We start from the raw sequence: 26632 nt of genomic DNA, 5'->3' as shown, positions 1-26632 counted from the left end.
AAAATGACACACATACCTCAGGTTCATAACGGATCATGATGTCGTACTCCATGGCATAGGGAATGTTGTCAATAGTAAACACCAGGCCAGCACCATCTTTGACCCGAGCGAAACCAGGTCCGGTCCAAGTGACTGTGTGACTTAGGGTGATCTCTCTATAAACAGTCCTCACATCCGGCTTAGACAGAAAGAAAAAGACCCTCTTGAGTACGTTGCCACGCTTGTGGCCATTTTCAATGTATGATCATGGAATCCTTTCACATAAAACTTTAACAAAAGGTCATGTTTTTTTACATTACAATAAGCTGGAATTTTACAGAGGTGTTTTTCTTAAACATATAGCTTGGTATACTGTGCATGGGGCCTCAATTGAAGAGCCTTGTAGCGTAAAGTTCTCAAGGATGCTAAGACCACTGAAGTGATACCAACTTCACACTTGCCACCCGCTGTCGAAAAGCAGCAATTCTTGGAGCTAAGGGCTCTCTTATGAAAGAAAGGAATGAAGGACAACCGCTGCTTATCTGATCCTTGGGCACGAATGAAAGATTATGTCATACTGTCTGCTGAAGCTGTCGGATCCGCCTCAGTGCCGTGCGGTGTTGTTGCGGGTTGGCAATGCGCCGGTGACGCCTGTGTCTTCTCAGCTGGTTGCTGAGGTGCTGAACGCAGTCTGTCTCTGCCTGAGGTCGGACTTTGCCCTAGGAGAGAAGTTGATCTTGAACGAATGAATGTAAAATCACTTTTAAACATGCAAATCATACTGCGGAAGTTCCAAGTAAAGCCCAATGTTCGTGGCAACCTGTGGAGGTCTGCTTGCATTTCCTGCGAAACATATCGGGCGGCTTTCATCTTCTGCATGGACTCCAGCGAGTCTATTTCCCTTTCTGCAATGCAAAGGACTGTGCACCTCTCGAGCACTGATTTCAAAGTGAATGAGAGGAGCCGCTTTCATTGGCAAGATAGATAGTCGGATATGCTCACACCCACAACGGCTGCTTAAAACTGAGTTTATCTGCGCAAATACTAAAAGAAAAAAATGACAGCTCACCACACGAAACTACTAATTATCTGCATTACCCAAGTCCACAGTTCTAAGAAATGAACACAGATTTGCTCTCCTCAAGCTCAGAACACACGATGATTACCTACAAGCATCTGCCAGAAGATCAGGCCCGTGAGGCACTTCCCCTCATATTTTGCGTTCTGCATTGCTACCTCTTTGACAATCTGAAGTCAGCACTTGCCTTTTGCCACATTCCTGGAAATGTTGTGAGAGTGTGGATGAAAAGGGTCTGTCTGAGCTTGCCCAAGGGGCTGAACTTGGAAGTGGAAAGAGTGGAGTGGGTAAATTGATGAGGGGAGAGGAAACAGACTGTCTAAATGGGAGAGAATGTCAGATTACAGGTAGATGGAAAGAGACGAGGACAGAATGTTGAAGAACGGATGATGGGTTCAAACTATTCCATCCCATGGAATTTATGACCCCAAATTTGACCAAAAAACGTCAGGATAAGGTACTCTTCCAAAATGAAACAAAATTTGGGGTCTTTGAATTGCCATCAGGCATGAAGTCAGTTAATCCCATGGGTGACCATCAAAAGATTAATTCCTAGTATGTTTTGCTTTTTCTTTGACTTTTTTACAATAGACACAAATCATGTTCTCAACTGTTGGGACACATAGGCTGGACTCACTCTGGTAGGTTCGGGTGGACAACAATTTCGATTTTTTTGCTTTCAAGTGGCTCTATTCAGATATGCGACATGGCAGTGGAAATAGAATAAAAAGATACATTCAGATTGGAATCAGGCCTCTTCCAAATGTGGATACAAATCTGATACGTATCCGATAAATGTCAACATGGGATCAGCATACAAAGATCAGCCCGTCAATGCCAGGTGGATATTATCAAAATACACCGATTGGTAACATACTGTGTATAGACCTGTGTCGCGCCAAAGAACAGAAATACACATTGAAAAAAATATTTAGAAAAGAAAAGGCTACAGCTGTGAATCTTAAGTACAGATAAAAACATGGACATTTGAATATGGTCTAAATATGCTACATTAGAGCTGCACAATAATTTAATAAGATACATAATTGCAGATGCGGTCAATAGGGTATAGTGGTAATAGTGGTTTGGCACTTACTCTCATTTAGCAAGTAAAACAAAATGAACGACCTAGCATTTTGTCACTGCCTGGTGTTGACACTTGATTTAAGTTTAGGTGCATGTGAGATTTATGACTTTCATTGAATTGGAATTGGGCAGTTGGACCTGCAGGGTAAATCCAGCCAAAGACATCCTTGGTGGAGTCAAAACATGTTTGCCTGTTGTAGTCATAACATCATACGGGACTTTTCTCTGAGCATTACAGTTATGCTATCATAAGGTTGAACCATCTTTAAATGAACAAATTTTGCAGGCATGTGAAATGCGGCAAAAATAAATAAATAGTAATTAAACATTTTTTAAAGAGTTTTCCTCACAGGTAGAGCTGAGTCAATGGGCGAGTGTCCAGTAGCCCCTTCAGCCTCATATTTGTAGAAGTCTAGTGGGGCGCAGAAATAGCCAGGCTGCACCTCAGAGCACTGCCGACCAATCAGATGACTCCTGCAGTTACACTGTCCATTCTCCATCGCGCACCTTCAACAAAAAAGGAAAGGATAATGCCACCACCACCACCATTTTCTAATCCGCTTATCCTAACGAGGGTCTCGGGCATGATGGAGCCTATCCTCGCTGTCTTCGAGGAGTAGGCGGGGGACACCCTGAACTGGGTGCGAGCCCATTGCAGGGCACACAGAGACGAACAACCATCCGGGCTCACACTCACACCTAGGAACAATTTGGAGTGTTCAATTAACCTGCCATGCATGTTTTTGAAATGTGGGAGGTAACCGGAGTACCTGGAGAAAACCCGTGCAGGCACAGGGAAAACATGCAAACTACACACAGGAAGGCCGGAGCCGGAATTGAACCCCGCACCTCTTCACTGTGAGGCTGATATGTTAAGCAGTTGTCCACCGTGCCGCAATAATAATGCCAACACACACAACGTCTAAAATCTCAATAAATCAATAACTCTCAGGACACAGACTTTGGAGATATTATACCTATTGTTGATGGCTCCGCCAAAGTCACAGTCACATTGTCGACAACCAGCCAGGTCATTACTGAGACCCCAATATTCAGGCTAGAAAGACAGATAAAACCTTTTTCACAAAGAACACTGACAGCTTTAACATGCAGCCACTTTATCAAATTTGAATAGACTTCACTGAAAGGCATGTGGATGACTAGCATTGAATACAGAATTTAAAGGTCGAGCGCAGGTACTAACCAGACACTGGTTGCAGTAGCGACCAGTGACATATCTTTTACAGGAGCAGTCGCCGCTGATCTGATCACATGGGGCTCCCATCATAATGATGCCACGAGGATCACAGTTGCAAGCTGATGGCACACACACACACACGCACACACACACACACAGAATAACATGCAATTGTGAAAAGGTTAAACTGACAAAAATTTAAACAAATGCAACTTGAAACAGAAAATACTATTTATCTTCCAACAATTGGTTTTACAGCAGGTTAAAAAAAAAGCTGGCACACCATGCATTGTCGGACGATAACATCGGAAGACTGACCTCCAAGTTAATGTAAATAAAAAGAAAATGCTAGGCTAGGTTCTGTAGAACCCAACTATACATTCGTCCCGATCAGCTATTAATGGAGTATTCCCGAGACAAGGAGTAAATGTGAAGCAGAAGAGGACATAGTTATTTCTCTTCGCTTTAGGCGTTTCCGTGGCCTTGTCAAATTCTTGTACCTGCATGAATTCTGTTCAGGTACTCCAGCTACCTTCCACTGTCCATACGTTCATTGAATTATTTCCCTATTTGGGAAGTACTGAAGCTCAAGCAGATAAGATATATCAGTCCTTAAACTCTTTGCTGCTCTGGTAACATCTCTATTATATGTTCACAGTAACAACCAGATGCACTTTATATCTTCTGATGTCATCAACCGCCAAAGCATTGCATGCCAGCAAGATGGCAGACTATGAAGAAGCTATAAACACAAAAAACATTCATAAACCACATGTAATTTTTAGTTTCAGATCTTTTACTCAATACCATTTCAATATCATATATTGAGGAAAAAAAGTGAGTAGAGAAAAAAAAATGCATACGCACGCTGACAGCCCAGGGGGTCGTTTTGGCTGAGTCCATAGTAACCCTCATTACAGTCGTCGCAGCGCAAGCCTTTGACGTTAGCTTTGCAGCGACATTGTCCAGTGATCATGCCCATGTCTGGGTCAGTATGACTGTCACACACGCCTCCCTCCATTGAGCCCACCGGATCACAGTCGCAGGCTGGCGGTCACACAAAGAATGGAGAGTAGAAGTCAAAGTAAAAAAATAAAACGATGGATGTGATTACAGTCATCCATCACTCACATCTTTTTTTTTTTTAGTAATTTGTTCAATTTGGTTGATGTTTTGGGGTTCACACAAGGATGAATAATCTTATTCTCGCAACATAAATTCCATGCTTGACTCACCAACACAAACCTGTGGGTCTCTAATATCCCTATTGGGGTCTTGATAGTAGAAAGGTTTGCACATCTCACAGTTGCGTCCCATGGTGTTATGCAAACAGTCATCACACACTCCTCCGCTGATGTTGCCCGTGGCCAAATACACCGCCATGTCAAAGTGACACTGACTTGAGTGGCCGTTGCAGTTACACTCTGTAGAATACAGCAAACAACCCATTATTGCTATTCCACATTCACACAAATGTGGCTCTCAATAGCCTGAAACAATCATTTGCACCAACCTAACCAAATCAAAATCTTGGATTTGCATTTACAGTGGACCCATAAAATGCCAAATGCCTCTAAGACTGTAAAATGCATCATCACCCTTCCACTGTTTCATAATGAGCTTATCTTTGTTGCGATTGGGTATGAGTTTATTTGTGTGCAGCTACCTCGACAGGTGTGTGGGTTTTGCGCCTCGGCCGGTCTCCATGGCAGGTCATGGTGGAAATCTTGGCAACGTTCACAGTTCAGCCCCTCCGTGTTGTGTTTGCAAACACACCGACCGTGGATCTGACAGGATTGAAAAACGTGTGACTGTCAGATGCGGGTAAGAAGAATAAGTCGAACATGGCTTGACGATCTTGACCTTATCCCGAACAAGAAATCAAACTACTACCAAGTAAAAAGCAAAAGAATTGTACTCAAATGAGGACAGAACGATCTAAAATACGTCCATCCATCTCGATGGACTGCAAAATAATAAGGTGAAAGACATGACTGTTCCATTCAAATTCTGTAGAAGGCAGTAATGTGCATTGTTTAGTGTGAGCCAACAGCCGCGCTGAAGATGTTTCTCACTGAATCAGCTAGATCAGATTTTTTTTTAATGTGTAAACTTGCTACTTACCTTCCTAACTACCTAAAAGCACAGTGTAGCCATCCACCCATCCATCCATTTTCTAATCCTTCTATCCTCATGAGTCGCGGGCATGCTGGAGCCTATCCCAGCTGTCTTCGGGTGGGGTACACCCTGAACTGGCTGCCAGCCAATCGCAGGGCACAGATAGACGAACAACCGTTCGCACTCACAATCACACCTAGGGACAATTTAGAGTGTTCCATTAGTCTGCCATGCACGTTTTGGGAATGTGGGAGGAAACCGGGGCACCCGAACGAAACCCACGCAGGCACGGGGATACATGCGAACTCCACACAGGAAGGCCGGAGCCGGAATCAACCCTGCACCTCTGCACTGTGAGGTGGACGTGTTAACCAGTCGACCACCGTGCTGCCCACAGTGTATCCCACTGTGCATAATACAACATTTATGTATCTACTCATGTACCATAAAAGTTGGTTAGCAAAACAATCAGGTTTGTATACTAATAATGTCAGCTCAAATGAAATGGTTAACTGTCTTTTGAATTGTATTGAATCGATGAGACAATAAAGGAAAGAGATGCTAATTTGGGGTCATGTTGACTTCTTAAACATTGTTCCAAAAGGTTGATCTTATAAAAACTGTTCTGTGTTCAGCACACAAACTAACTAACTAAAGAACTCAGCAACAATTGGCAACAAAAACAAATCTTGACAGACGTAACAAAAGAAGAATTGTAATCCCACCATGCCGTTCGCTCGTGCATCAACTCCTGGCACTGGGGCGCACTCGGAGGCGTGTCCGTAACAGAAGCAGCTTCCTCTGACGACCAGCTCGTAAATGGCATAGTAATATTTTTGGAGGACGTCAGAGCGTCTGTCTAGAAGGTCGTCTCCCAGAGTGTTCAATTTTGTGAAATTAATGCGCAGGTTGGTGATACGCAGGAGCTCTAGCAGAGATAAAGATAGAACATTGTTTAGGGGCAAAAACAAGTATACTGTACCTTAGGGTAAAACCAGTTTGTCAAAACAATGGATGTTACTAAATGTTACATGCTAAGAGGTTGTTGTTAGGCTACCTTGAATATCCAGGCTGTAGGGGTCTTTCACATGAATGGCAGGATCCAACACTTTATAAATGACCTTGAGAGAAAGAAAAATAGGACAAGAGAGAATTCAACTCATTTGTGAGCTAAGAATAGCACCTACGCTCATAAAAAGATTAACATGGCTCTAACAATATTGTACCGAGCGCTAGGATAATACACACATGCTAAACAGATTCAAAGGTCCTGCTAACTCCAAACAAGACGGCACTCCTGCCAGGTACTTTTGTCATTGAGAATGTGTAAATTGGTCAAAAACCTCTCAGTTATATCAACTTCCCTGACGATTATTTACAGTGGTCGTTAATCACACCGCCACCTTGAGACACAACTCATATTCAAGGCTTCGGTATTCAACCGAATTGCAAATGTGCTATATTTTCAAATCCAAAGTCGTTCGGCTTGTTTAAATTTCTGAATAATGACCGAGGCGATGCAGTCTAAAATCTCTCGTAGCATATTGCAGCGACAAGGAGACCCCCAACATCTTACCTCCCCATTAGTGGAGGGCTCAATGTCGGAGTAGCGTTCCTCGCAGATAATGTCGTTGATGTGGTGCAGGCCATTAGAGGGGATACCGTGAAAGGTCTTGGTGCAGTTCGAGGCAAAGTAGCGGTAGGGGCGCCACGTGCGTCCAAAATCAGCAGAACGCTCAATGATCATAGCTGCAGGGCGGAAAGTCTGCAGAAGAAAAGAGACGACATTTTTACTTTGCCTGCACACTTTTAATTCCTCAGGGTGAAACTGATATTTCACATTCATTTATGTATCTATTATGTCAGAGCTAGGCAAAGTACAGCCTGGGAGCCACAGGCGGCCCTCCCAAGTCCCTGACTGGCCCTCAAAGAGATCATAAAGTTTGCTTTGTGGGTTTAGTGTTATATTTTCAATTATGTTCTATAAATTGGTTTCAGAAAAAAAAAATCACATTTGCTTCCACAAAACAAATTTTGGTTGGGGCCACTCCAAATCCCTTTCACTTTCCATGTTTTATAACCTTTAATTAGTTGATTTTGGGGTTTTTTTAGACAAAAGTGTTGTCGGGATAATTTTCCATCCATCCATCCATCCATTTTCTGATCCGCTTTATCCTCACAAGTGTCGCGGTGGGTGCTGGAGCCTAGCCCAGCCGTCTTCGGGCAGTAGGTGGGGGACACTGAACCTGAACCGATTGCCAGCCAGTCACAGGGCACACAGGGATGAATAACTATCCACGCTCACAATCACACCGAGGGACAATTTAGAGTGTTCCATTAGCCTTCCATGCATGTTTTGGGAATGTGGGAGGAAACCGGAGTACCCGGAGAAAACCCACGCAGGCACAAGGAGAACATGCAAACTCCACACAGATAAGCCGGAGGCGGAATCGGACCCTGTACCGCTGCACTGTGAGGTCGACGCGCTAATCACTCGACCACCGGGCCGCCCAGGTAGAATTTCATGCCACAAATTTTTTTTAAATCCTGTCATGTTTTGTTTGCTGTCATAGGTTTTTGCTATTTTTGTTCCTTGTGATTTCCAGGACTTTGTTCGAGTACTTTGAGTTAGTGTTTTCCCAGTGTACTCCTATTTGCATTTTTGTTAAATATATTTTGGTCAATCCACCCTGCTCCTCGTTGCCTCCCCGCTTTTTGGGGTCCTCCTCCAACTACCACCACGCAAAACATGACAATAATAAACACAAGAAGAAATAAACCCTTACTATGTACAGGAGTAATTTATTGGCAGTGGAACATCAAATAAAAGGTCATAAAATAAACTAATTCCCGCAAGAATATGTACCTTGAACTTCATAATGAGATGCGTGAAGTGGAATTCTGCCTCCAGGTTTAGTCGAATGCTGACATTTTCCTCTCCTGTGGAGGAAACAACTGTCAAAAGTACATCACTGTGGGGCAAACGGAAATGCCCTCGCAGGCAAGTGTTACTACTACGAAGGGATTACAGGAAGTAATGAAGACACAATTTGAGACCATCATTTTCAATACGCCCTGTACTCGAAACAGTGAAACTGTACACACACCGTTAGCAGACTGCCACCACGTGTTGTCTCCGTTGCTGTCCATGAGGTAGATCACGTTCTCGATGCGATGGCTGTTTCTGTGCCGGTTCGGGTGATAGGGATGCTGGGAGTTACACTCGAAACATTTGTCAGACTCCTGTTGAGGTGGGGAAAAACACATAGACAGTCTGAGTCAATGCTGAGGTCTATTGTCAACTATAGATGTGAAATAAATAAAGCATACATAATGACATTGATTCACTAATCTAAATGTTACAAATGACAAAGCAGTGTAATTCCATTTCAATACACACTCCATTGCAAGTGTGTATCAACAGAAGAGGCCATGGGAAAGACACAAGGAGTCTGAAGAAAAGTGTGCGTGGCAAACGTTTACAATAAACAGAGGTGCCAGGCAGGAGAGCGCAGGTGAATGAAGTTGACATGCAAGTGGAAAGGCTTCTTGGCAGTTGGAGACAAAGAATGAGCCTGCGGAGGGCAAGGTGAGGTGGGCAGTAAAGGGGTGCGTTTGGAGAGGGGGGCCATGAAGAGGGGAGCTGAGCCGATGAGGCTGGCACAGTGAAACGCTGGAATCAAGCCAAGAGTTTCTTAATTAGGTTGGTGTCAGGAGCGATTAGGCTGAGAACACGAATGGGAAAGACGCGAAGGTTTAATGGCATTGCTTTGCACGTACAACGAATGTGGCTTGTGTCCGACAATGCTCCGTTTTGCATGACACAGTACGAATGGCATGGTTGGGATATGCGTCATGGCAACGTAAAACAGACAGAAACCATAAAAGTGGATGTCAAAAGATCAGAATCAGGCCTTTTCCCAATGTGGATAAAAATCTAATATTTGACAATTGAATTGTACAGCGTAAATTGTATAACTACAGCATAAAAACATTCATACTGTATCTGTTGTATATTATGGGGAGCCGACATTTCATTTGTCTCCCCCTTGTTTGCAATTTCTTTTTTCTTCTTATCGTTTCCTGTGAGCACTTTTAATGTAAGCACTATTGCTACTATGCTAATAGCCAGTCCATATGTGTGGGTGTTCTTTTTTAAAAATGATTGACCAATGAAAAATGTTGAAAATGGCCTCCTCTCCTTGATGATGCAATGTTACTAGTTTTTGGGGTCTCCTGAAAAGCGATGACTTGGGAGGCACAAGGATTCTGCCCTGTGCCAGTGATGTGCCTGATAGGTGTGTGTCGATTACTAAATAAGGAAAATAGTTGCAACTGGTAACTATTGGAATAATGTGGCGGTTATGCTACGCTCATGGGCATGCAGGTTGCTTCATGTGCTCAATGAATGTAAAAAAGTAATTTTTGAAACTGTGGCAAACATTTTTTTTTAAATTTCAACAGAAGCTTGCAAAGTGTTCAAGAACTAATTTGTTGTCTCTGTTGAGTGCTCCATCTATCTTTTCCATAGATGTGTAATCTCTTTCAGTTTTATCTGTCAATGCATTGGAACGATCGGAGTGCCTCAAATAAATGTCCCTAGCAGGACTGAGAAAGTACTTGAATTTGAATAAGAGTAGATGTGCTACATAGGGTGTGTGGCTTGAAATCTCTGCCGCTCTCTTGCTCTCTCTCATGTGCTTGCGCTCTACTCCGAACTCTTATTCATCCCAAATTAGTCAAGGCTGGTCAGCTTTCTGTTGCAACAAGACACTGATGTAAGTCGAATGTTAATTTGAAAAGCGTTACAGAATAAATCCCCACGATATCAGCTCATTTAAATTCTGGCGACATTTCCTTAGTTTATAATACATCTTATTGTCTATCTCGGGTGATAATGGACTCTGCAAACCACTGTGCTGCCCTCTTCCTGACCTGACCTAACCTGAAATATACACAAGAGATTATGTGAACTGAGCAGCTTCACCCTGAAGTGTCAACTGCATGCGCCACATGCAGAGATTCGCATACTAATGTGTAATTTGGCTTTGTAATGAAGTACTGCCTCCATGAGTGAAACTACAACAAAATGACTACATGTTTTTTTATCGAACTCTGAGCTGCAGCTTCCACAAATAGTAGCACCTTGCACAACCCGCACAGTCGATGGGGACGTGGTGAACAATACTTCATTTACTTGAGCTTGGACAACCCTCTCAAAACTTGCTGAATTCAACGAGGCTGTAAAAAATGTTGTTTTTAATTCTTGATCTTTGAGGCATTTTGAGTGAAGCATCTATTTTTGGCACCCGTTTTCTGCCTTGCCTTTGGGGCCTCTTTAAAGGTCATCAGTACAACTGGATTTACAACAGCCCTTGAAATGCATCACCTCTCCTCGGAAACAACCATGGAATCTGATCTTACGGGGGAAAGGAAATCATTCATGACAAGCTGTTGTGACACACACATGATTAATGAACTCCTGGACATTTTAACACTGAGAGTTAAGGTAGATGTTGACAAAGGTCCACACCTGGATTCATGGTGTGACAGGTTGTTACCATATCCTGACCCCCTAGAGTCGCGGAGGGCCTCCTGAATCAGGGTCTCATGTCAACCTTGCTCACCTGGAGGCATGGAGCTGCAAGTATGTACTTGTGGTGCAAACAGATGTATGTAAACAGCGCGCCCGTGATGAAACACGTCAAGCGTCATTTAGAGAAAGAAACAACAAAACAAAAGCCGCACAGTGGATAAGCTCAAGAAGACGTATCGTTTAATTTTTATCCACGTGTGATCGAGAAAAAAAAAGCGTTACTTGAACCATGTATGTCAGGGAAAAAAATGCAACAAGCCAGGATAAGAAGTTTGAAGAAACTCATTTGAAATGAATCAATGGAGAAATGGACATCTCATCATTCTTTATCATAGAAGATTTCACTGCACAGATTGAGCCTGCCAATTTTTATTTTATATAATTTTCTGTAGGTGGGCGTCTACAAAATGTGCCTCTCTCGAATGTGTTCACAACAATGGAAATGTTGTATAGGGGGAATAAGTCAATCAATTGCAGAGATGGCAAAAATTTAAAAAAGGGCAAAACGTGTGTACCAATGGGTGAAGCTGAACTAAAAGCCTTCATGCGATTTGTCTGTATGTTTGTGTAACACATACTGACAGGTTGAGCAGGTGGAGGCCTCGCTCATGCAAACCAATAAAAAATAAAAAGAATGAAGATGGACAAATGGAGATGGATAAAGCCACGGAAAACAAAAAAACCAACATATGAAATTTGCTTTGCTTTGACACCACACTTGATGAAAGAAAAGGATGTTAAGGATCTATGCGGGAAAAAAACAAACATAAATATTAAGTAACCTGGAGATGGCTGACAATGCAGTAGTGCTCTGGACCGTCGAGTCCACAAGTGGAGGTGGCACTTAGGTTCACAGCCCGCCCAATCAAAAGGTTTCCCGTGGCAGGGTAGCAGCTGCCGTCTGTGCAGCCGTGCGGGCTTGATGGCAGCTCTTGTGCTGACACACTTGAGGCTGGAGAGAGAAGACCATGAGTGAAATTAAATACAAAGCATCTCTTGGAAACGTGCTCCAAACACTTCATTTGACAATTTAGAGTGTTTCTATACAAAGGTTCCATCAATTCATTGTTAAATTTAGATGGAATTATGAGCTTTTTCTAACTGGTCCATTGAATAATAACAAAATGGCAGCACTGTGTTAGCAGTGGTAGAGATTTTATGTGACCTTTAACAATTTCGTTAAATGTGTTGTATGAAGGCAGATAGCGCGCCGACCACCTGGTCGACCAGCTTGGAGTCGCTTCCCAGACGAAACTTGAGATTTGGTTCAGTTGGGTGTATATACTGTCTCAATCCATGCATACATTCTCTTAACTCATTCACTCCTAAAGACGTTTTTAAACGTCTTTTCAGACTTGGTCTAGAATTGTCTGGTACTGAATGAGTTAATAGCTTTTCATGTTCGGGGGTTGATGAGACAGTCAAAGAAAGGGAACAAATAGACAAGTTGAACAATGGGTTTCGGGTCTTCCAGGCCTGGCAGTGAAAATGCATTCTTGGTTTTGGTACGATCTCGAGCCAGGACATTACATTTTGAAATACTGTTTAACTGAGTTGAAAGAGCGTGGACAATGTCTTTAATGTTGGCCACAGGCTGACGTTCTAGATTGTAATTGTTTTAATGGACGTTAGTGTGAAACAGCTCTTCTTCCCCCCTTTACTTTGATCCATGTGAATACTCTCTCTGCACCACTGAATCCCAGGTCTCATCAGCATGAGGGCGCAGCACCGTACATTTTGGTAACTCATGGCAGAACTAAATGGTGAGGTGCCCGGGTTGCAGAATTACTGTGTAAACAGCAAACGAGAAGACAGCTGAGTGAGGTTGACAGTGATGTATGGGGTCTTTTCAACATGTTGATCGACAGAAAAACAACAGACCTGCAACAAGTTGAGGCTAGCTAGCAAAGATGGGGACGGATCAAAGCGTATTGTTGAACTTCCACTTGACAAAAAATAAATAAACAAATAAATACATCGGCAGCATACAAGGCGGATCGGAAAATGAATGAATCAATGAATATATTAAAGCTATCGTTCAAAACATGTTTTTCAGAGAAACGGCAAGATGTACAGTACATACTCGGTATGTGCGATATGACCTTCAAATAAATCCCCTGGGTTTCAACAAAAAACAGGTTTCGGATTTTAATATTTTTCCACCGTGCTTAAAAATAAAACCTATGAAATGACAATGACATTGTTCAGATTGAGTTTTGATTTTTATGTAATTTCCCATTCTGGGGTGTGCTTTATTTCCGCTTATACCAAAGGAGCTTTGAAACATTTTTTTACTCCGAATTAACTTGCATCAGCTTCCACAGCAAGAAAACTGATTTTTTTTCTCAGATAATGTCAGAATAAGACTTCCCGTTGGTCAAATCATTTATGTATACACAATCCCTCATAATTTTAAACGTTTAACAATTTAACATAATAAAATTAGCTTTCCTTCTGCATGGCTCAGTTGATGCATATGTCTGTAATGCCACACTGGTCTCCTGCTCCCTGGCAGTATTTCCTCATGTACAGTTCTACAAGTTAAAAATATGATTTTGGGAAGCACATACCTCGGGTCAAAAGTTTCCAACATGTTGATAGATCGCCACGTGTGCATTGAATAATTTGACACCATGGTTGTGGGAATGTTAAGCGCAATTGACTCTGTGATTTCGTTTGTTAAGATGGCAACACGGATTGTGCTTTTGTAAACTACCTCCAATGTCTCTAAAAGAAAACCGATTCATTTGAGTATGATGTTGCCAAGGCCTCAGAAAGCAAAACAGTCGAAATCCAAAGTCAAGGTCATGCTGATCACATTAATCCATGTGAGCAAAAGCATCCACTGTGAGTTTTTGCCACAAGGCCAGACGATCAACCAGCACATCTACAAAGAGATTCTATGGCATTTGCTTCATTCGGTTCACAAGAAGATGCGAGTCTTGTGGCAGGACAACTTCTGGCTGCTTCATCATGACAGCACAAACTCATAATGCCTTCAGCATCCGACAGTTCCTGGCTGAGAAGAACATCGCTGTGCTGGAGCAACCGCTCTACTCAACCAAGCTGGCGCTGGGTGATCTTTTCCCCCCTCCCCCACCCTTCTTTTCCACGCTCAAATGGGTCATGCTGCGGGAGCTGTCGAGGATCCTGGAAGAATCTTTCCAGGAGTGCATTAAGGTGTGCCATAGAAGACTGGAAAAGTGTGTTAGACTCCAGGAAGAATTGTTGTTTGAATTTAAAGTTTATCTTTTGTGCCACCAATTCTGGAACTTGACACTCACGTATAAAACTACAAACATGGCTAGTGAGAGTGCCAAAGAACTCAAGAAAAGGACCAAGGCATGCCTGTCAGAACAATAAGATCATTGACAGCTGGTTTAAAAGTGTGTTATTAGAGAGTAGGATGAGGCGATACCACGCGCACGCACATATACACCAAGAAGAAGAAGAATGACAGATAAACGCACCCCGAAGCATCCAATTTCCCACCGGCATACGGCAGGAATGTAGAGACAGGATGGAAAATGTTATTCATTAACGGAAACATTCCAGCTGTGAGTGTGGCCCGTCAATGGATGCCAACACACCTTTAAGAACCTCTTTGCAACACTTTCTTTGCAGGTAAGTTTGCAGGAATGTAAACACTCGTGAAGTCAGCCAGCAATTCGTTCAATAGTTTACAGGAGTCGTGCGGCGAGCCATCAATTCTGATATTGAACATTTTTATTGATTCGTATACTGTAAATGATTCATGAGATACGACAGTACTGGTAAGTTTGAAGCCATTTGCACATTGGCACACAGGGAATACATCCAGTAGTATCAAGGGTCCCTTACTTCTTACATGCACAGAAAAGGTAAAAAGCAATACCAGACACAAACAGTGTACCTCACTGATGCATAAATTGTTTATAATCAACAATGAATTTTTTTTAAAAACTACATTACAACCTCTCGCAGTCGCCAAACTCACATCGCAAATCTGCTGTCCATGGTTAATTGTCTCGACTGACGAAAACAGTGGATTTATACTTGAGTTGTCTGCAGATCATTTTTGTGTGCAAAACACAGTTTTATTTCACCCCTATTTAGATTTTGTCCGCCACTATTTTAGAACTCAACATCATCCAAAACTTATCGTCTTATTTTAATTCTGATGAAGTCGTAAGATTTTTCCTCCACATATAAATGTCCTTCAAAGGACAGCTGACAGTTATATCACAACGTATAAACATAGTTGAGCGAAATTCACGCGACTGGGATAAGGTTACGATAAATAATGAGGGACACATTGTATACCACGCATTTCTAATCTTAACCCTTTCGTGCACCAATAATGATCATCTGTAACCTGATAACATGGTAGGCGGTCCACTGTCGTGGCCGCTGTACCTGAAAGAGTTAATAAAGAAAACAATCTGACAGAAGAAGCGTGAATTCTACTCACCCAGCACGAAGAGTATCAGATACAAAGCCATGGTGGTCATCGGCACCAGTGGACATGCAAAGAGCAGATAAACGATCTGGATCTGACAACAAACAGACAGAAACAAATAGATTTTACCTTATGGTAACAATATCAATGCAATCTCAGGTTTTGGATGCAGCACAGGATCACCTTGGAAATGTTATTGATTTATAGGAATCGTAGAAGTTGTACTTTCACTGCTGCCAAGATACCTACTTGGTGATGATTCATTAATTATTTACTGAAATAGACTAAATAATGGCCTGCACAGCAATAATTAAGAAAATGAAAAAACGCAAAACTGTTTTCAGGATCTGCACCAGAATATTTTTTTGTAAGGCAATGCAAGGTTGTTTTCTTAATAGAGCACATTTCGCACAAAAGGCAACTCAATGTGCTTCACACAAGCAGAGGCACAACACCTACGAGCAAGAGTTAACCCAACAGTTAACGACATTCGGATGCAAGGCAGAGAAAACAAAAGTACCATTAGCGCAGAAAGATTAGCGCAACATTTAAACATAATCACAGAAAACTTTAAATCAATTTCAAGGTACAGTGCAGAAATAAAAGTAGGTTTCTAAAATAATTCAAAGAAAAATAATTAGAAATTGTTGAGAGGATCTTAATTGAAGGTACGGAATTATTATTTTTTTTTTTTTTACAGCATTTAAACTCTTGGCTGACTTTGCTTCTGATGGCAGCTTATTCCATTTGCGTGCAGTGTAACAGCTACATGCAGCTTCATCGTGTTTACTTTGAATTCTTTCAGATTTAACGGAGGAACTTTGACCTGCAAGTCGTCTTGAACTCACGAAGTAAAGTTCCTACAGCCTGTGCTACGGCTATTTCATAACAACAAAAATTGTGTTTTAATACTTTGCGTAGTAGTCTTAGTATTATTTCACTACTCGCTACTATTTGGGCTGATCCAATTAGGTACAGTACAGCCAACCCACGTGAATGTTGTTATGTTACTGTCATTCCAGGTGCAATGCTCCAATTTCATCTGGGATGAGGACAAGCAATGGAACTGCAACCTTATTATTGCTGTCTTAGGTTAGATAGCTTTCAAGGTCGTTCACAAAAATGCTGAAGATTAGTTTGTTGTGAAATTGCTGGAGTGCTCAAATTGTGTTCACTTTGGCCATCTGGCGCAAGATATCATTGTGGGGATGGCTCCATTCTCTCTCTGGTTTCGGAACATGCATGAATGTAGCGAAAGATCATCAACAAGTGTTATGTTTTGGGTCAAATTTCTTTTTTAACCCACGGATTGTGATAAAACATAAAAATGGCAGCTTTTCTTTTTTTTTTTTTGTTGTCATGCCCTGCATTGAAGTGTAGTGCATCTTGGCTGAGTTATGAGCAAAGGGCCTCTTGTGTGCATAGGCTCTGCAAACACAGGGGCGTCCGCGCTGAATGGGACAGAATATGAGTGCGCATGTGTGGAAACACAAATTGACAGGCGAGAACAAGCATGTTTCACGCCACACACCAACGTGACCTCTAAGCCAAATAATTGTGGTGACAGGAATGCCACAGGAAAGAATAAATGACATGAAAGGGAGTTTACTCAAATGGAAGGCCACTTTGTATTGAGATGAATGACTATATATATGAGTCCACTGTCTCAATTATTTGAACATTTTCTAGTCTGTAATGACTTGGACTGTTCATATTTACAATTCGAGCACATCCCAAGTCCCTGAGCACCACGTAACTATGCTCCCTAGTGGCAGTGAGCGGTATAGCAATGACATTCGATCTGGATCGGACAGAGGTTGCCAGAGGTTACTCATTCTCTGTCCACTGATTTGGCTTGCAAAAAGTTCAGTAATTGAGTAGTGATGTGTTCGAGCTCTGACAACACAATATAGACCAACACTAGTGTTCACTTGTTATATTATCTCATGCCAAAATGATTAGTTTGCCAGATACTTGAAGTCCTGATTTTGTCACCTGATTTTGGTGAGCATCCTGATAAAGATTCAACTACCACAGCTTATTTTCACTGTTTGAGACAAAACCGTGCAACTCCAAGAATCATAATTGCATCGCCGGTGTCCTGAACCAGGAAGTACCCAGCTTCACTCGCAAACAAACGCATCTTGTTTTCCACTAATTAATCAAAACTGTAACACGTCTTGCACCATAATGGATATTTTTGAGGACCAATAGCACGGATGTGAAGGCTGGTCTCTCAGCGCCCATGAAAAATCAGGTCACTCTCAATGAAGTTACACAAATGCCATCGGCACTACTGCACTCTTGTTACAATTTAACCAACAGTTAGAGTTACAGTTTAGCCCGAGTGGAGCTACAGCAGTGATGCTTCACCGTCAACCCCCAGTCATAGCACGAGAGCATTCAAAAATAAGCGCTGAAACAAATAAAAAAGTCATGATGAGAGCTCCCAAGTCATTCATACTCACGTTTGGTCTCCTCACAATTTAGAAGCATTCACTCAAAAATGTCTTTGAAAGCCAGTCTCTGCCATGTACAGCCCCTGCTGTGTGCGTTTACGCGTGCATGCACATGTGATGCAGCAGAAAGTGTAAAACAAACTTGAGGGTGCTACCGGCGCCGGCGCCGGTGTAAAAACAGAGGGAAAGCCAAGGGCCAATCGGAGCTCTCCGAGTGTTCGTTTGTCTCCGCCCTCCGGCTCGCCCTCCCTGGTTTTCTCCGGCCCGCTGCCTCATCACTGGGGCACTGGGGTGAATGGACAGCCATTATTATTCTAATTACACTGTCACTCCGCGGGCCACTGGTTGAAAGAGGGGAACGGTCTCCAGGCTGTTGGAATGCACCACCCCTTTCTTCTGGACTCGCAGGGAGAGTGAAGAGGCAAAGGAGGTAGAGAGCAGGCCAGAGAGGCCAGAGAGAGAGCGAGAGCGACAGTGAGAATGACTAGCGAGGAGTGGAACGGACAAAGGGGCGATTTAGACAATGTCCATATATGTACTGTGGAATTTATTTCAAGTGTACAGTTATATTTCCCCTGATAAAAATGTTTTTACCTGTCAAGTATATGACAACGCAAGACAACAGGTGGATTGACATTTGAATGACTTGCAAATCTGAAGTGAAGTAATTTTCGGAAAGAGGCACATTAACAATATTGATCAACAGAAGTAAGAAAGACATGTTCAGTAGATGGACAGATTAGCGTTATAAAAGTTTGGGATTTTTTTATAATAGTTTTAATTTCATGTTGCCTTTTGCTGTTTAAATGCAATTAGTTTTATTTAGTTTTCAGAGCAAGTTTGTTGGATTTTATTCGTATTGATAAATTTTTTATGCTTCAATTTAGTGGCGCTTTTATTAGTTTTTTTTTAATACATGGAGTATTCGTCGAGTGAAAGATTAAAAAAAAAAAAAAGATTATGTAAGAAAGCAAGCTACAATCCCCAAATGACAGTTGGACCTTCCTCCTTCCGTACAGCCAAGTAGTAATGATACCAGAATAAATATATTTAAAATGAACCCCAAATGCTCATGTATGACAATTATGAAAACAAAAGGCATTTTCGCTACAATTGTCGTTACCGGTAATTTTATACACGCACAGCATAAATTCTGTATTTTGTTATTTCGATGTTTTGAAATTGCTTTTTGAGTTTCCTTCCGGGGGGGTCATTAACTATAAGGACCTTGGGACAGATCCTTAAGTGGAGTTGCCCTTAAATATCATAATTGAAGATACAGTTAACCAAGTACAGTCCAGTAGAGTGGTGGTAAATTGTGCAGAATGATGCATACATGACATCATGTATGCATGACAGCATATATGACATCATACAAATGAAAGAAGAGGGGAAAAAAAAGACGAGTTTCCCCATCTGAAAATATATGATGGAGGGAAAACATTTTGTTTTGAAAAAATGCACCTGCAGTGTGTGGTCATGGCCTTGGCATACACGCGCAGCATGGTCATAATTACAATGTCAAGACGAGCTGGTGCTAACACACCTTGGACCATATCCAGGAACTTTGAAGGCCAAAATACTTTGACTGGGGGAATAGAAGAGACAACACAAAGAGACGAGCAAAAGAGGAAGTGTACCGGAGTCTGTGTGTGTGGGTGTGGGGAGGGCGGGGTGGGGGTGTGTGCATGCATGTGTGTGATTGGGGCCAGCCAACAAAACAACAAGTGCACGAGAGAACAAAGCAGCTTTTACATTCACTGCGCTCTGCTGATGTGACCTTCGGCCTCTGTCAAAGGAGGAGATGGTGAGGCACAGAGAGCAGAAATTGGAACAAGTTCATAACAGATTCCCTAACTTCTGTGGAATGCTCACAAATTCAAAACTTGACAATTATCGGAGTACATTGGATGACGTTGGATTATTATGACTGTATTCAGTCAGTGCGCGCCGCCATCCGGTCAGGTTTAGGATCATTCGAGTTACAGATCTTCGCTTGGGCAATATTTTGAAATGTGTTGTAAGACAAGAAAAATTTGAAATTGCTTTTCATTAATCAGCGAGTTTCAGCTAAGCCGCCCCTTGCGTGAAGCTGAGGAAAAATAACGGTAATAACGGTAACGGTATAATAAGAAGTAAAAGTGGCCAAACAACTTTCAGTCATTTTTTTTGTCCGGGACACACCTTCAAACATACAAACACAAAATAAAAACATGAGCAAGGACCATGGATGCACTCGGTCAATTTATGGTTTCGAGAAAATTGCGTTCTTTACGAGATGGACACAAAATGCATTTCAACACAAGGTACTCGTCTACATCTAACGTTAGCCGATTATTCGCTTTTAGCAATTCATTTGGCTTTATTTGTCAAAGACGATGTTTTGAATGAACTTTTTGGCCGACTTTTGTATTTCAAAGCGTGTCCCCGCAGATGCGCGCTGCTTGAACCAACAAGATGACTGCGAACAGAGAGTAGCTAGTTTTACAATAGAGTCAGTGTTGCTAAATTCACAAGACCTTTTCTTAACCCCAGCGAGCAATCATTTAAGAAGCAAACTAATTCCTGCTCGCAATTCCATCAGCATCACAAAGTAACAACTTCACCTGACTAACCTAAAAACTGAGCCTGCCAACGGTTGCATCAAGAGGAGATAAGGAGAGCCAGCAGAAAGTTCACGGCGCCTCTGCAAAGTTTGTGCGGAGGCGAGACAAAGCCAAGGAATCTCGGAACTCCAGCCCAAACAATCCCAGGCTCCCGTATAATAAAAACATGATAAGCCTTCCTCTGTGCGCTTGTGCCTGTATGAACTTGTGTACACATCAACTAAAATCAAGGGCTAAGCAACCGCAGCTGGCAGCAATGTAAGGGTAAAGATGTTGTCAAAGAATCCTGAATGGTAAAGGTGCTGTAAAAAGGGGCATGGCTAGAAATGGCACCAGATCATTGTGATGACCTCATAGAGGAAGTCTGCGTTACTTATGAAGCAATGTCAACTAAGTCTCTGTGTGTGGCGCTCCGAAATAACACAAGGCTTTAAAACTTCAGGAACAAAAACAAAAATGCACCGCGACCTGATTCCTTACAGCCATCTATTTCATCTTAGTTCTGCCGACACGATGCAGCAAAGAACAATTCACGTGCCTCCAAGTGTCCGAGTTAAAAAGTAACCCGCTGCAAGGTGTGTCAAGTCATATCTATCGCTGAGTAAATGACCGAGACAAAGAGCATAAGAACAGTAAAGTGACACCACTGTGAGACTCTGAATACAGCACCACAGATCTGAGCGAAACGCAAAGGATGGACGAGTATGTCGCAACATGCAGGGGAAATAAATAGTCTGTAACTTTTTCTACAGTTGCCATCTTGATACCTCTGCCAAGTGTCACTTGCAAAGTGAATCTAATTGCGAGTTAGTTAGTTATTTAGTGCCTGGTCATAGTTATGGCTTCCCTTGGAGGGCTGTTGTGACTGTGTGAACCCATATAAATGTACTGTGGTCACCTTACACATTAATTCATTCATTTTCCGAACCGCTTTATCCTCACTAGGGTCGCGGGGGGTGCTGGAGCCTATCCCATCTGTGATCGGGCAGTAGGCAGGGGACACCCTGAACTGGTTGCCAGCCAATCGCAGGACACACAGAAACGAACAACCATTCACGGCCACACTCACACCGAGGGACAATTTGGAGTGTTCAATCAGCCTGCCATGCATGTTTTTGGAATGTGGGAGGAAACCGGAGTACCCGAAGAAAACCTACGCAGGCACGAGGACAACATGCAAACTCCACACAGGAAGGCCGGAGCTGGAGTTGAACCCGGTACCTCTGCAATGTGAAGTCGACGTGCTAACCACTCGACTACCGGGCCGCCCTCACCTTACACATCAACAACAAAATCACGGAGATCTCATTTTGAAATTCAAAGCCAGTAAAACATTGCTTGTTCAACTATTTTTAAAACATTTAGATGAATGAACTCCATCTTGACAAAGCAGGTGATGCTTACATTGATCCGTGTCAAACGGCTAATCTGATTAACATGTAAACACCAGATCACATGACATGTGAACAGGTGACCAGAGATCTTTATTAGGAATAATTTCAATCAGAATGGAAAAAAAAAACTCTTCACGTGAAGTCCACTGTGAGTCCCAATAAAAATCCATTCTGATTCGACCTTTTTGAATTCTTATTGGGGAGTTTATATGGAGCATTTCCATTCGGTTTGGCAATTCATTCATTCCATCACGGTTTGGTTTGGGGCCGCCACAAAAAAGGACAAAATCCGACTTCAACGGACAGTTAGGACGGCGGAAAAAATCGTTGGCACTGCCCTCCCCACTCTTGAGGACTTGCACACTGCAAGAATCAAGACAAGGGCACGGAAAATCCTCCTGGATCCCCCGCACCCTGCCCACCACCTTTTCCAGCTACTCCCCTCAGGCAGACGCTACAGATCCAGTAGACACTTAAACAGCTTCTTCCCTCTAGCCATTAACTCCTTAAACAGTCACTGACGTAGTCACTCTTCTTGTACTACAAATACTGCTACTGGTCACTCTAAAATGGTTCAATGATTTGTTGTTTACGATGATACTAATGCAGCGTGTTATACCGGAGACAAATTCCTTGTGTGTTCTACATACTTGGCCAATAAAGATGATTCTGATTCTGATTCTGATTCAGATTCATTCTAATCAGATTACATGGCTCCATGACTGTCTTTGAAATGCCTTTTGGTTGTACAGTATTGCGTTTATTCTATGTCCTTGCGTTAATGGATTCCAGAAACGGAAGTATTTATGTTTTTCCTGTAGATTTGAGTTTTTAAAGCTGCTCAAGAGAATTGAGTTTCATCACAATATGAACAAAGGAACACTTGCCTCCAACAATCTCATCCTAATCTTCAACGTTGATCAGTGGATCATCACTGATGTAAGCTGAAGGAAAGGAGAACACAGCCACCAAGTCATGGAACAGATTGTTCACTTTCGACGGCTTTTCCCAAACACAGACACGCACAAACGGTTCCGCGTTAGTAATATTCACGTAACTTCATTTGCACACTAACATGTATATTCACACGACAAGTTAGACTAATAATATTTGTCTTTTTTTTCTTCACTAAATATGGTTCAAACATTTGCAGTATTTTGACAGTGCATTACACAAAGAGTCCTTTAAAAATGAGTGTGAAAAAGGAGATCAATAAATGAGAGGAAATGATATTTCATAGACGTAATACAAACAAATCTATTTGTATTATATCTACGTGCGGGCGCCCGAGAATACTGCAGACACTGTAATTAGTTTGCGCTCATTAACTTGTCATTTGTCTGGAAGCATGATTTCCAGCCTGGATGAAAGGAGAACAATCTACAAGAGGAGACACCGACATGAAAAAGAAAGGAATGAATAAGATTTCTATCAGAGAGTATGATTATGAGCATCTCAGCCTGCACACGCAAGCTCACAAGTGACACGTAGAGAGCACAAAAAGGGACAAAACCAAAAGGCAAAAAACACACACATCACCTTTAGGCTATAAGACATTAAAAAAATATATTCTCCCTAATTTGTACCTCTACAAATAGACGATTGAATACTAAGTATACAGTAAAGTACTGTACTGTCAACCCTAACAACAACAACACTTAAATGGGATGTGGAATGCACGCCCTAAAAGTTCTGAACTCCTGCTCTCATGCTAATGTTGCATTGAGCAGAAACATGCTGGAACACCAATACAGCTAATTCTGTGACTTCACATTGTTCTTCTTTGAACTGCAAATAATTTAGACTAAATCAACAGCACCTCATCTGGCCGTGGCCAAGTAGTGCGCGCCATGTTGCCTCGCGAGTATTTGCTTCAGCAAGATTCAAATATACACAAGTCAATTGACCACCACCAACTAGCTAGCAGCTACAATATATGCATTGTCACCTTTATCAAATGCCATTTAGTCATTATTTCATTCGCTTACGGTACTTATTTTTTACATTTGACTAACACGTGACGTTAAAAGAAATTCGATATATACCGTAGCTGTGTGGTCTACACTCAAGTGCGAATGAACCAAGGAAAAGAAGTCACTAATCACTCTCTCGTACTCAACAATTGGAAGTTGTGAGCTTCTCGTAGATCCTCTTAACCCTTCAGGTTAGAGTTGATCTCAGCAGCAGGGTGCAGGGCCAGGTCCTTGAGCTGATTAAAGCTAGACTAAGCCCTCCAAAGCCCATGGGAACATGCACCTCCAAATACACACAAACACGTACACATTGATGCAAACAAAATAGGAAACAAGATAATACCACGAGAATAAAGGCATCAGATTTTCTGAATCAAGATAAAATATTGTCATATAACTGAGAGAGTAAAAATGTCATTTGCATCAGAGAATAAAGTCATCATTTTATTAAATAAAACAGGTAAAATATATTGGGGAAAAAATCTTTCTGAGAAAAAGAATCAACATTAAGGTTAACATTATAAGATGATATAAAATCTGTCAATATAAGAAAGTGTTTTTAACGCATATTTTATATTTGCTGGATGAATTTATTTCAGCTGGTGGTGTCAGACGGTTTACATCTGTGTGAGAATTTCAACATCAGATTTGTAAAATAACAACTACAAGTCTATTCGTTCTGATGATTGTTTGACTTTTTTTCCCCATTTCTACAACATTATATTTTTTCCTCCTTTGTATTACAATGTTATTCTATGGACTTTGTGACTTTATTCTTATCAGTGTGACATCAGGCTATGTCGAAAGGCTAAGAAAGTTAATGTGTTGAATTTAGAGGAATTTATTAAGTTACATCTTGAAACAAAAAAATGCACTGGTGTGTATTTGACTCCCATTCTTTTCTGTTCAAGGAGAAAATTTGAGCCTGTCTCTCCATTAATCTGTGCCACTAGTAATCTGACAGGAATGTGTGTCAAAAAAAAAGAAAAAGAAAAAAAAACTGCCTTGCAGCCACGAGTCAACCACCAAGCAGGTATTCTGCTCACATAAATCATAGTAAATCTCACTTGCCCACTTCAACTCTCATCTCACACATGCCATTATTTGGTCAATACGAAGGTAAAGCGTAGGACATGAGGGCTGTTTTACTGTCCTTCTCATTTTTGTTTACAAATTAAAAGGACAGCTCTTAGTCTGACGCACATCCACAAAAATACAAACTGCAATCACAATAATTACAAGAACACTGTTGAACATTAAAAAGAATACCTCCCTGAGAGTGTCAATCAAAAAAGTTTTTTACCCCTGGTCACAAGTCAATCACAAGACTTGGAGTACAGACCAACAGTCATTCCCATTTACATTTACACCTGTGAACAATTTTGACTCTTCTATGAACCAAACGTGAATGTTTTGGGAGAAGGCCTGGCTAGATGTCCTGGAGAAAACTCACGCAAGTAAGGAAGTCTGGAGCCCGGAATCCCATGACCTCAGAACTGTGAGACAAAAGTACTAACCACAATAAATAAGGTAGCCTACATTTCGTTCCAAAACAGGTAACACGCATGGCTCCCAAAAAATTGACTAGTAAAATAAATATCAAATAAAGTGTCAGGTGAGCCTATAATATGACCAATAACTCTTGTATTATTTTCATCGGGCATCGTGACATTTTTAAACCTGACAAGTGCCAACTTTAAGCCCAACTGACTTAATGTTGTTCCCACAATTGTATTTTATATTACTGTAAAGTTTCGAATGTAACCGGCAGCAAGCAAGCGTTATAAATTAGCCCGCAGCAGCACCGTAATGAACGCTAAAACTTCATAAAATCAAACAAAACAAAACAAGTAAAATATAATACGGTTAGAGTTCCATGGAACATTTTAACGGACTGTTCGGCGTACAACAAGAGATACTAAATCACCCTTAAATAATAACAAAGTCATCACTGTTACATTCAGTATGGCACTTGAAAATGGGTCATTTTATGGACGGAGGTTTTGAATGAAGCATTCATTTTAGCCCTCACCTGCTCTTTGCTTTTCCACGCACCTTGGTCCTGGCTCTCCTCTGTTCCCTTCCACACTTGCCCTGCGGGAGCTCACTGCACGAGCTGCTGCGGTGTAGGACGGCTAGGACCGGCTGAGGGGGGGGGGGGGGGGGGGCGGGGGATAGCGAGAGGCCCGACGTTAGCTTGTTGCAGTGTGTTTTATGCCGGGATTGAGACGCAGGTTGGCCCCCCTCAAGTGTTGGACCCCTCCCAACACTGAGGCCGCGCCCACTGCTTCAGGTAAAGATTACTCATACTGTATTTCAGAAAGGTTTGCGTAAAGAAGAAAGGGAAGCCCTACACTTCACTTGCCTTCACAAGTGAAAATGCAATTACATATGCATATAAAGGTTTCTACAGTACATATGCATCAGGGTGCATATATAAAAAATATATATTTACCTGCATGTGGTCTAGATTCAAGTGCAAATGAGCATGGAAAAAAAAAAGACCATTCTTTAAACTTTCCAAGCAGTGAGAGTGAATGAATAGAAACAAATCACTTCATTCAACACTTAACAAAGTAGGCTACATATAGATTTCCATCCATCAATCCATTTGATCTATCCCAGCTGACTTTGGGCGAATGGTGTTGTCTACCTTGGATTGGTCACAAGTCAGGCGCAGAACACATAGACAAACAGCCATTCACAC

At 41.8% G+C, this 26632-nt stretch overlaps 1 protein-coding gene across 2 annotated transcripts in view; it reads right to left on the bottom strand.

The window, feature by feature from the left end:
- The window catches only part of lamb2l (laminin, beta 2-like), a 39687-nt gene extending 13612 nt beyond the window's left edge, over positions 1 to 26075 (bottom strand). Inside the window, exons 1-16 of one of the 2 annotated variants that reach the window (XM_086105709.1) lie at positions 25958 to 26075; positions 15506 to 15587; positions 11838 to 12007; positions 8567 to 8702; positions 8326 to 8399; positions 7036 to 7224; positions 6517 to 6580; positions 6185 to 6387; positions 5008 to 5128; positions 4577 to 4765; positions 4209 to 4388; positions 3348 to 3460; positions 3121 to 3200; positions 2494 to 2650; positions 558 to 698; positions 17 to 178 (exon numbers count right to left, since the gene is read on the bottom strand). In XM_086105709.1, coding sequence (XP_085961835.1) covers positions 17 to 178; positions 558 to 698; positions 2494 to 2650; positions 3121 to 3200; positions 3348 to 3460; positions 4209 to 4388; positions 4577 to 4765; positions 5008 to 5128; positions 6185 to 6387; positions 6517 to 6580; positions 7036 to 7224; positions 8326 to 8399; positions 8567 to 8702; positions 11838 to 12007; positions 15506 to 15545 — 2019 coding nt within the window. In that variant the 5' untranslated portion in view covers positions 15546 to 15587; positions 25958 to 26075. Of the gene's footprint in view, positions 1 to 16; positions 179 to 557; positions 699 to 2493; positions 2651 to 3120; positions 3201 to 3347; positions 3461 to 4208; positions 4389 to 4576; positions 4766 to 5007; positions 5129 to 6184; positions 6388 to 6516; positions 6581 to 7035; positions 7225 to 8325; positions 8400 to 8566; positions 8703 to 11837; positions 12008 to 15505; positions 15588 to 17961; positions 18084 to 25957 lie in introns of those variants that run through there. The other variant, XM_086105717.1, reaches the window with a different exon arrangement.
- Positions 26076 to 26632: the final 557 nt, after the last annotated feature.

This window comes from Hippocampus guttulatus, chromosome 1 (assembly GCF_054856545.1).
Source record: "Hippocampus guttulatus isolate MCC_2025c chromosome 1, RoL_Hgut_1.0, whole genome shotgun sequence".
In the NCBI taxonomy this organism is placed as follows: Eukaryota; Metazoa; Chordata; class Actinopteri; order Syngnathiformes; family Syngnathidae; genus Hippocampus; species Hippocampus guttulatus.
This window is presented reverse-complemented; position numbering and strand designations above follow the sequence as displayed.